Source organism: Leptodactylus fuscus, chromosome 5, assembly GCF_031893055.1.
Source record: "Leptodactylus fuscus isolate aLepFus1 chromosome 5, aLepFus1.hap2, whole genome shotgun sequence".
In the NCBI taxonomy this organism is placed as follows: domain Eukaryota; kingdom Metazoa; phylum Chordata; class Amphibia; order Anura; family Leptodactylidae; genus Leptodactylus; species Leptodactylus fuscus.
In genome coordinates this window covers 122,358,737-122,370,859 of record NC_134269.1, presented here as the reverse complement: position 1 = coordinate 122,370,859, position 12,123 = coordinate 122,358,737, and the positions used below count along the sequence as shown (strand labels likewise).

At 38.6% G+C, this 12,123-nt stretch overlaps 1 protein-coding gene across 1 annotated transcript in view; it reads right to left on the bottom strand.

Moving 5' to 3' along the window:
* Nucleotides 1–5,838: 5,838 nt before the first annotated feature.
* Nucleotides 5,839–12,123, bottom strand: part of TBC1D22A (TBC1 domain family member 22A) — a 352,669-nt gene continuing 346,384 nt past the window's right edge. Inside the window, exon 14 of the mRNA XM_075274179.1 lies at nt 5,839–8,021. Coding sequence (XP_075130280.1) covers nt 7,893–8,021 — 129 coding nt within the window. The 3' untranslated portion in view covers nt 5,839–7,892. The remainder of the gene's footprint in view (nt 8,022–12,123) is intronic.

Here is a 12,123-nt window from a genome sequence, read left to right as displayed (position 1 = left end):
TTCCAGCTTTATGACATGGCGCATTATCCTGCTGAAAGTAGCCATCAGATGTTGGGTACATTGTGGTCATAAAAGGATGGACATGGTCAGCAACAATACTCAGGTAGGCTTTGGCGTTGCAACGATGCTCAATTGGTACCAAGGGGCCCAAAGACTGCCAAGAAAATATTCCCCACACCATGACACCACCACCACCAGCCTGAACCGTTGATACAAGGCAGGATGGATCCATGCTTTCATGTTGTTGACGCCAAATTCTGACCCTACCATCCGAATGTCGCAGCAGAAATCGAGACTCATCAGACCAGGCAACGTTTTTCCAATCTTCAATTGTCCAATTTCGATGAGCTTGTGCAAATTGTAGCCTCAGTTTCTTGTTCTTAGCTGAAAGGAGTGGCACCCGGTGTGGTCTTCTGCTGCTGTAGCCCATCTGCCTCAAAGTTCGATGTACTGTGCGTTCAGAGATGCTCTTCTGGCTACCTTGGTTGTAACGGGTGGCTATTTGAGTCACTGTTGCCTTTCTATCAGCTCGAACCAGTCTGGCCATTCTCCTCTGGCATCAACAACGCATTTCCGCCCACAGAACTGCCGCTCACTGGATGTTTTTTCTTTTTCGGACCATTCTCTGTAAACCCTAGAGATGGTTGTGTGTGAAAATCCCAGTAGATCAGCAGTTTCTGAAATACTCAGACCAGCCCTTCTGGCACCAACAACCATGCCACGTTCAAAGGCACTCAAATCACCTTTCTTCCCCATACTGATGTTTGAACTGCAGGAGATTGTCTTGACCATGTCTACATGCCTAAATACACTGAGTTGCCGCCATGTGATTGGCTGATTAGAAATTAAGTGTTAACGAGCAGTTGGACAGGTGTACCTAATAAAGTGGCCGGTGAGTGTATGTATATATATATATATATATATATATATATATATATACTCAGAGCAGAAAGGTTTAAAAAAATCAAATTGAGATAAAAGCACTGGCCCTTTTTCTTTTGAAACAAATACATTAAACTGTATGTTCTTGTATCCACATTAGAAGTGAGGAGTCAGCATATCCTTTTTTTCATGAATCAATAGAATCCAATATGAGTTAATGTGCAAGCAATCTAGTTATATTGGCCTCAGACTTGAATTGTGTATAACCTAGTAATTGGATAATAATCTATAGAAATAATCTGTCAGTTTTATTTCTGCAGATCCTTAGAACTAAATCAAGCTCTTTCACACACTGATGTCTTATCCCTATTGTACTATGTGATAACTATACTATATGGGATGTCCTTATGAAAGTAGAAATCAGTCTAAATTCTGTTTTACCACAAAGTTGCAGTGGACACCTTATCAGCACCAAGACCTGGAAACAGTATTGACTCTTCCAGAGATTCTCCTCTACATTATGTTGTGTAACAACCACGAACCAGAAGATTTCATTGAGTTTTACTGTAATCAACAAAATATGTTTATAGCCATAACAGCAACATTTTTCACTTTTTGTATCAATCCCTAAAACAGTGGTTACCAATGAGAGCTCCTTACACCCTATTCAGGGTTCCCCAAAACACAGCAGCAAAGATGTCAAACTTATTCTGTAAATTCTGAAATATAACCTAAAACTTGGGCACACATCATCATTTTAGGATTCCAATGTGAGAAAGGTGTGGACCTTGACACGTCACAGCATGGCCAAGTCTGAGCAATGACAGAGCGCTGGGGGGAGACACTAATTTTCAAACTGATATCTTAGAAACATAATATCTTGTACTTTTGAACAGAAAAGAAGATGCATTTGGCAAAGTTATAAATTAAAACATTACAGATTGTTGTTCTTTATTACTGGTGTTTGATGTATATTGAGCAGTTGGGGGCACCATTAACAACACATCCCAGATTAGAAGTGAATGAGTGAGCTACTCTGCTTCTAGAGTTAACACCCCTGTGCCACCACAATAAACCTTAACTATATGTGTCCTCATGTTGGGTTGTCCAATCTGGATACCTAAATTAGTTTTTACCTGTAAGGCTGAGTGCACATGGGGTATTTTGGCCAGGACTTTGAGGCCGTATTCACCTCAAAATCCTGACCAAAAAGACAGCTCCCATTGAAATCAATGGGACGGTTCAAGATGACTCCCAGATGAAAGAACGGACATCCTCATTCTTAAAGGGGTTGTCCCATCACAAGAATCCTATCTATACTGCTTGTTAATGTGAATGTAAGACTTTTCCTAAATACATTGCTTCTGCAAAACTGCTTTGTTTGTCCACTATCTTACTTTATTCTTTTTTTTTTTTTACACATCCCTTGACTTATCTGGTCATAAGTCAAGTGATGTATCTGCTGCTCTGAGGGGAGAGGGAGGAGGGGCTAAGTGCACGGGAGCGAGCCTGGAGGGGGGGTAGTTTACACTTGGGGGGGGGGGAAGGGGCCACCAACACAGACCCGGCATCCGCTGTAATGGAGAGGCGGATGCCGGGGAGTGTAGACGCCGGCACAGGTGAAGCCAGCAGCGGCAGGAGCGATGTTTCTATTCCTGAGGAGAGGGGGGGGGGGGGAGGAGGAGCGGAATAGCAGCATCGCTCCTGCCGCTGCTGGCTTCACCTGTGCCGGTGTCTACACTCCCTGGCATCCGCCTCTCTATTACAGCGGATGCCGGGTCTGTATTACATTGTGAAGGCTGTACGTCCGATGCCTAGTGCATCGGCAGCGCACACGCAGGGCCAGCGGCATAGAAGCGACGACTTCTCGCCGCTGGCTTTGCATATGTAACCCCGCCCACCAATGACGCAACAAAGTCGGAAGACAGAAGAATTTACTCCAGCGAAGACTAGCGAGGATGCGACGTGGGACAACCCCTTTAATGTCGATACGCCTCACGAATCGGCCTGAAGACACTCCCTTCTCCCCACTAGGCCCATTCATTAAGCCTGATCTGGAGTAGAGTGCGCGACTGAATGCCGGTGAAGTCACAGCTACCCATTTTTTGGTCCGGAACCTGAGTCGGCCTCCGCCTCAGGTTCTGGACCAAAAAACCCTGTGTGAACCTAAGGTCTCATGGCATTAACAGGTGTTGGTTCTAATTTCAGATAGCTACCTTCCACTCGTCCTTAAACCCAGTTTTTGTTTCATACCTCACCTCCCAGATAGTATCACATCCGTAATGTCCTGCCCATGGTTTATGGCTAGCCTCTTTGGAGTTGGTAATCTGGGAGATCCCATTACCTGTCGCCTTCTCCAGTTTGTGCTTTGGAGGATTTTTGATACCAGCAAATAGTGCACCACTTCCTCTTCCTAGAAGTATTCTGTAGTTAAACAAGATTTAATGGAAAATAGGATATATATATATATATATATATATATATATATATATATATATATTATAAACAGATAGATAGATAGATAGATAGATAGATAGATAGATAGATAGATAGAATATTATGCTTTTATAATAGTGGTTCATGGTGCAGGAAGTGGTTGAGGCACATATCTCTGACAAAATGGAAGATGCTTTTAAAAATATCACATTATATGTTCTTTGATTTTGATGGATATTATAATTAATGTATCTCTAAGAACTCTACGTTCGCTGATCTATGTAGAATATATTGTTCTACTAATATACATTTTTGCACTAACCAGTTGCATTTTTGTGAATCAATCCATGCATTATTCAGTGAGTTTTTGATACTTTATATAGATGACTTAATGTGTGTCAGGCTACTGTATATCTTTAACCAATTTACAGCCACCAAATGTTGACATTAGATCAAAATGTGGTTGGATCAATAGATTCTTACATCCAATACTTATCTATCAATATAAATAATTAATCTGGACACTTCAAACCAGTCAACCTTTTAATATAATTCAATGGACTGGTTTTTGTAACCTTGTATTATACTTTGCTTTTGTTGGATGGAAAGAGAATATGGTTGTCTGCTATTTTAACTGTACCTGCCATGAAAAGGTGATTTGTGCTTCTTCTAATGAGATAAAGTTCACCACTGTACTGTGGCAATGGAAACGTATGCAATACTCAGTCTTCTGCGAATCAGCTTTACCATAATTTTCATTCTGAAGTAGTGAATTAAAGTGACCCTTCCGGCTTCCCCTTACTAATGTGTATTCACCTGAGTATGTGCCTTGCCTTTAGCAGATGTTTGACTCTTCTCAATGGTGATTAATTAGGTAGGAGAAATTTTTAAAATCAGTTTTGCCGATGTCTACAGTGCCATAATTTGCAACAAATTTATCAAATGTTACACAATGCTAAATTTAGCGCATTTTAAAAGTGTACTTCCAATTACATGTACCTCCATTTATGGAGATGGGATGTGGAGTAGGAGGCTGTTAACAGATTCCTATCTTAGTCTGGGTTTCATCTTGAAGATACATCAGTGTAAGAAGGTTTCCCTCACTGACAAATTAGCAAACTATTAGGCTGAAGCCCCACGTTGCAAAAATGCTGTGTTTTACCGTAACTGCAAATTCTGGTTAATCCTATCCACACATTGCAGAAAAAAAATGCAGTGGAAAAGCTAGGTTTTCAAAAAATGCCCATGTTTTTAAAAATCACAGCATGCCCAATTATACCTATGGAAACGCTGGCATTTTTGATATAAGTATAATAGGGGCAGAAAGTCCCCCGAGGAAAACTCTCCGAAAATACAATGAAAAACGCTGTGAGAAAAACCTGCAATGCATTATAGCCTTAGGCCAGACAGGGTTTTTTTGGTCAGGATTTTGATGCGGAATCCACGTCTAAATCCTGCTAAAAAAAGGGCTCCGGGGACAATACGGTGGCTCAGTGGTTAGCACTGCAGCCTTGCAGCGCTGGAGTCCTGGTGTTCAAATCCCACCAAGGGCATAAAACCATCTGCAAGGAGTTTGTGTGTTCTACAAGTGTTTGCATAGATTTCCATCACATATTCCAAAAAAAGACATACTGATCGGGAAAAATGTACATTGTGAGTTCTATGTAGGGCTCACAATCTACATTAAAAAAAAACCAAAACGGCTCCAATTGAAATCAGTGGGAGCCGGTCATTTCCTTTTTCCACGAGTGGTTTGTTCCCGCTCATGGAAAAAAGCGACAAGCTCTTTTTTCAGGCGAATTCTGCGGCTGATTCAGCCACAGATGTCTGCCTCGCAACACCTCCCTCACAACTAGGCCCATTCATTTGGGCTCAATCCAGAGCGAAATGCCGTGACTGGATGTCGGTGCACTGCCTCCGCGTCAAATTCTGGTCCAAAAAACCCAGTGTGAACTTAGCCATAGTGTGTCTTCTCCAGCAGCCTCCCATTCCTCCTCCATAGACTCTTTTGTAAAAAGTAACTCAGCTTGATAAATAGAGAAGGAAACAGACTTCATAAATTATGAATCTTACATTAATATCCATTATTAATTTAAGAAAAGTTGTTTTATAACTAGAGTTAAGCTTTAAGTTTAACATTTCTGTTTTAAGATGACATTCCACTTTTTGGGTCATCTCTTTACTTGAGTGAGGTTGCCATCATTTTTCTAACTTTTTAAAAAGCCTCATTTGCTAAATATGACCTAAAAGAGCTCGGTTCCCTTGCATCACATGGGGCGGGTACTTCCAATGGAAGACAACAGCAAAGCTGAAGGATCGGACTGCGCAGGGAGGCACCGGAGACAGACGAGTATGTTTTTTTTTTTTTTTGTTTTTTCTTTCACAACCTGGACAAGCACTTTAAGCATGACCACTTTCATGTATGGCTTCATTCATATATCACTTTTCATACAAAGAATTACATAAGAAACTATTAACCAGTCAAATTTAATGACAAAATAAAATGTATTTTTTGCTCTTTCAACAGTAAGTATATCAGTCTTTAATCACACATTTTGCTTAGTTACTACATTAAATTGATATTGCTTTTACTACACTAAGTTACTACAATAAGTTGATATTGTTTTCCATTTTTATAGACACGTGAAATACAGATGACTAAGATATAAAGCACTTTCAGTATAGATCATTAAGTAGTTAAAATAGTTCATGTGAATGTAGTCTAATAACAATAATATGAAGTGATCGTGTCATTATCTCATCTCACTTTACTCTACAGCAACAACTTGTGCTGGAATGTCTTTTCTTCCAAAGTGTTTTTCAGATTATGCAACCATCTGACATTAGATATGCAAAGAGAGTTTAGATTAGTTATTCAGCTCTGACAGCAAATAGCATGAAATAATAGCACAAAAACATTAGCACTTAAGGTTTGCTAAAAATCAGCCATATTCAAACTATTGTTAAAGGAATTATATGAGCATGGGTCTGAACTAGGGATAAATGCTAATAAACAGTTGCAGGAAAACTGCTTGGATGCAGCTCCATTGATTTACTGTGCCTGCAATAAGTAGTGCCTTACTAGACCTACTTGCCAAAACACATGTTGGCCCCTATTCTACTGTATATCAGTTGAATAGGTTATCCAATTTCTAATATTGATGGTCTATATTTAGAATAGGTCATCAATATCAGATCAACTAAGCTCTGACACCCAGGACCCCCACATATCACCCACTCTGGGACACCATGGCTCCTGATAATATTTACATGCTGTGCTGATCACCTGCCATATAATGTGTAATGGCAACTTTAAGGATTGCAGTGCTGTTCCATATATTTCAGTACCTAAAGCTGCCGCTACTACAGCAAGTGAGAAGTGTAAACATTACCGTGGTCACAGAGCAGCTGATCTGTGGGGGTCCTAGGTGTATGACATGGCTCTCAAATCTAGAGGGTTGTAGGCTTATATAAATTTATAAATGCCCATTAATCTTAATGGGCAACCTGCAATGTTATAACTTTTATGCAGCCACACATCTAGGTGCATTGGGCTTAAAGTGCAGTGCCGCCAACAATGGAGCTGCTATTAGTTGGTATTAAGGGTATACTGTACTATAGAAAGCAATAAGGACTGTCAATTTTAAAAGGGGTTTTCATATTGAAGAGTTAACCACAAGGTAAGATATTAGTATGTGATCTGTGGGGGTCCAACACCCAGAGCCTCCAGGAAATGAAGAGGGAACACCTGCAGGCTGTTCCTATTCAAGTTATAGAAGTGGATTTACTTGAGGAGGAGCAGCCTGCACGTGCTTCCCATAAACTACAGCATCTTCCATGATGATAACTGACTACTGCTAATAGGAAAAATTCCAAAAATGGTAAATGAAGACAAGTGTTAATGCAGCAGAATAATACTCCACATCATATCTGACAGGTCTTTAGATCATTGTTCCTTGTAATATTCTGCGGTTTGCACAGTAAAATATTGTATCTAAAAATATCTTTGCTCATAATAAAGGAAAATCTCATTAATATAATAGGGTGAGGGCTTAAGTGATTTGCTATCATGTTTGTTTAATCATCATAAATAATAAGGCAAAATGAAAGCATAAATGAAGATCCAAGCGATTATGTGGTTAATATATTATAAGAATTTTAATGCTTACTGTACTGTACATTTCACATGTTCCAAATAGTTATTTTCAGAAATACAAAGATTTGAAGCTGTGCAGGTCTAATTCAGATTTGACACACCTATCAAAACAATTCTCAGCACATCTGTCATGAGGATCTGAATCACAAGCGGGATGATGTCACTGTTCTTACTTCTACCCTGTAATACACTTAAAAAAATATGCTTCTTTGGTATATGGCATGTCCATATCATAGGGTAACCTAGAGAATAAAATTGACACCTAAGCCGATTCAGTAATGGATTCATGTTGATTCCTGTAAATTTTAGCACTGTGATAAAAAAAAGGACAAAAAAGTATTTATAATATTTATATATATATTTATAGAAATCATTAATAAGGAGTGAAACTCTCGATAGTTGCACGTGTTGACTTATGTTATTTCTTGTAGTGATTCGGGGCATCTGCAAACGCAAATTTTAGTCTGTAGGCTTCAGCTAATAGTACGCCGATATCTTCATTTCCCCAGTGGACTGTTGGCAGGTTCTGCAAAAGCATCAACAACCCCTGCAAAATATTAAAAAAAGGAACTTTTTTGTAAAAGAATTGTTTCTGTATAGACAGGATCAAGTACACATGCATGCGCATACAGTATTAATATAACAAAAGTTTGACCTTACATGAGCTGCAAAAAGAGAGCCAATATTATTCATATTTGATCCTGTACTATTGCTGAATAATGCCAAATCTACCCAATTATATGCTGAATCTACCCAAACCAAAAAAAATACATATAGTATACAGAAATAACTGGCTGACCACATGTATTACACACATATAGTGACACGCAATATGTGCATGTTACACCTAAAACATTCTGGATCAGTAGTTGTTCTACCTGTGTCTATTGAAGGACTTGCTGTGGGTAAGAACTGGGGATCTGAAAGTCCATTATTATTATTGTTATTATTATCATCATCATGTAGCCCCTACAACATTATTTTAAGACGACACTCCACATTAAGATCTATTTACATTTACAAACGTTTTATTAAATAATAAAATGGAAGGCATTGTTCCCACCGAAATGTGTCATTTCCCTACACCAGCAGAGATATGAGGTGAACTCATCTGTTTCTGTATTGTATGCTTTACAGTTCCCATTTCCACTATAATTTCAGCTTACAATTGAATGATTTCTGAAAATCTATGCTCACTTTGCTAAAACCAGATAAGAAATAACTTTTCTTTTTCGGAGTTTCGTTTTCAATCCATTTCACTTTATATTACTCTGACCTCTATAGTTCTAGGGTTGAATGCAGTGCTCCGGCATTATGGTAACTTACTGACTAAGCTACACACTCAATTTCAAAATCTAATTTAGGGATCCAAGTTCAGTAGATAAAGGGTGAATGAAACTGTCCAGACCTCTGTCTTATAAAATGTTAAAGAGATGAAAATTCTATTTGTTTGACCTTTGAAGACAGTAAGGCAGAAGCCTGAAAATAAAGTCTGCTAACTACATTTAGGTCTGCTTTTATGGTCACCTCAATTATAAGCAGGACAAAAGACAAAGAAATCTCTTTGGCAGGACCTACTAACCTTTGTAAAGCAACAATCAGATTGATATGTTAGCCTGGGCCAGGCGTCACTTACTGGTGATTTTAGAAACAAAAGCACTAAAGAGTCTTCTCAGTGCTCGGATCAATGATCCATATGATGACGTCTTCTGTTATGCTGAATCTCATACACACTGCCTTAGGCTTAAAAATACTAAAACATTTGGTTTCTACAGATAAACCCTGTGTATTATAAGACAACATTCCAATACATCATCTAAATGCTAACAGGGTATCTTAGGCTCAATTAGTGAAGAATTATTTATGTATTCGTATAGCCCCATTACATTCTGCAGCGCCTTTACAGACATTGTGGTCGCTGGTCATATAGGGCTCACAATCTACATTCCCTATCAGTATGTCTTTGGAGTGCGGGAGGAAACCAGAGCACCCTGCAAAAACCCACGTAAACACAGGGAGAACATACAAACTCCTTGCAGATGCTGTCCTTTGCAGGATTCGAACCTAGGACTCCAGCGCTGCAAGGTTACAGTGCTAACCACTGAGTCACCATGCTGCTACAGAAACTATGACATTTTCTAAATCTTTCAGTCAAGCTCTTACAATTCTTTTGGACCAGGGGGTCTGACAACAAAATGTAATAGATATCTACCATTGTAACGTAAACTTAAAAAGGTACAATCTCTGGAAGTCCAGCTACTGGGACCCCTACAATCAATGAAACAGGGATCTTGTAACAAATAAACTTGGGAGGCTTTGGACTTTTCAGAATTAGAAACATATGACTCCTATGTTACAAATGGTAGAAAGGAAAAAAAAACAAAAAAAAAACAAGAAAACTGAAGGGAAAGCACAGAGAAAAGAAAATCAAGGGGCTAAAGGTAAACAAAGCCCATGAAACAAAAGCAAGCCAAAGCACACAACAAAATAAGAGTATATAGAATAAGTATCATAGCACACATAGCCATCTGTAATACCAGTCATACTATACCCATCACATATCACAACATAAAAGATGATTTTGTAAAACAGTTTGAAAAAAATTGTATTTGCAAATATTACCACAGTATGCTTGCACCCGTTCAGATTGGGATTTGCGGTCTGATTTTTTTATTTTTTTTTTGTACACGTATTGCAAAAGGGATGTGGTTCCCTCCAACTGGACTTGCATTACCTTCAATTGTACAAGTCTATTTAATTGGAATGGAGGATGCCCTTCAGTTTCCCACCTGCAGAAGGCTATGTTAAGTAGAGTAAAGCTCTAGATCTTATTTGCTCTGTGTCCACGTTTATAGAACTGTTCTGGGTCCAAGAGTGGTATGTCTATTTAGTGTAGGGTCCCACCTGAAAAAGGTCGCCTTGTAAGACCGGTGGGCTTCTTACGGTTTGATGAAATATGTATAATGAAGAACCTTAAGTTCCTATATTTAGTCATATTGGTTTATCTATATGTGCCAATAATAGCAGTTATGCATCTTTCCATCTCTGTTCTTTATATGTCCTGGTGCTGTGTCAGAATGCTGCTATATTTTTGTATTTGTAATATTACCACAATAGCTTGAAACTGTTCATATTAGAATGTGCTTCTGGGATTTTTTTTTGGTATAGATAGATAGGGTTAAAACACTTAGAACATGAATCAATTAAAACCATCCACCTTTTGTCAAAGATAAGCCCACCAACTAATATATGGTCTCACAGAAAAGATGACCTTGAAAGTGAAGGAAAGAGAGTAAATTTAGACATGTTGTACAATATGTGATGGCCGCACAAGGTGCTTTATTCTAAAGAAAATAGAATTATGCCTGTCCACAAGACGTGTCTGGTATTACAGATCAGCTTTATTTGCTTTTTTTCCTACACTTTTAATGAATTTTAACAAAAAATAAATTTCAGGCTGTAGTGAAATATCTGTGCATGTATGCAAGGGTTCTGTACTACAAATGTAATAAGTGTATCTTGATCCTTTTCCTGTGTGTTAACTTTGCTGTACTGCATTACTGAACGAGTGTTACAATATTTCAGTTCTATATGAATAAAATGAAGACAAAACAAAGTAAATCTTCTGATACAATCTAATTCTAAAACTGAGTTTACCCATTTAATTGAAATGTGAATCCTGACAACTGCATCTGTCATACCCCGTCCTGCCTCCTACTTACACAACACAACAATGGCATGCCTCTTGTTGACACAAGTTTCTTAATTTAGTTTAGCACCATCAATTAATTAATAACATCATCATCACATGCTATTCCAGTGAGTACATTATAGTGTGCAGCTAATATACATGTAATGTATGGTCAACAACTAGATGGCGAATATATACCAAATCTACACATAACTCAGAAAGTAAAAGTAGTCTGAAATAAAACTTAAAGCCATTGACATTCTTCCACACACATAAACCATAACATTATTTTTAGAAAACACAATCTGTGTATGATTAGAGACACTCTCCTTTCCTCTTTCAGTTTTATGGAGAGACTGGGAGAGAAAATTATTACAATTGTTAACAAGCATGAAGTTGGAAAGAGTTTCTGTCAAGGATTGGCCACTCAGTGTATGGTAGCATAATATCACAGAGACAATTATTAGAATTCATAACAAATGGAAGGCACGCAGAGATACAAGTAGGGCCCCACCAGCAGACTTTTATGGATGTCATATTGCAACTTCATAACAGCTTGGAGTCAAAAATGGTACCAAATGAACCACTGAACTAGATGGAGGCTTGGGCAAGAGGGGATATGACAGGGAAAGTTATCTCATACTTGGAGGATGGCAGGAATCTTTGAATAAGCAGGCAGATAACAAGAGGAGACTGGTTAGAATTGACTGGTGATAATTGACTCAAGATCCTGAGGTGCAAATGTAGTGAGGGAATATATTAACCCATGGATCAGATGGAGTGTTGTTACCTTATATCCTCGTCTGGGCATATTTAAAAGGGTTATTGATCCCCAGATCAGTTGGCACGATCCTAGCCACCAGATTAAGGTGCATAAGTGAATTCCTGCCTAAAACATAGCAGGACACTTTTTAGACGAGCGCACAAACAGAGGGATTAGGTGGGTGTGAACAGACAC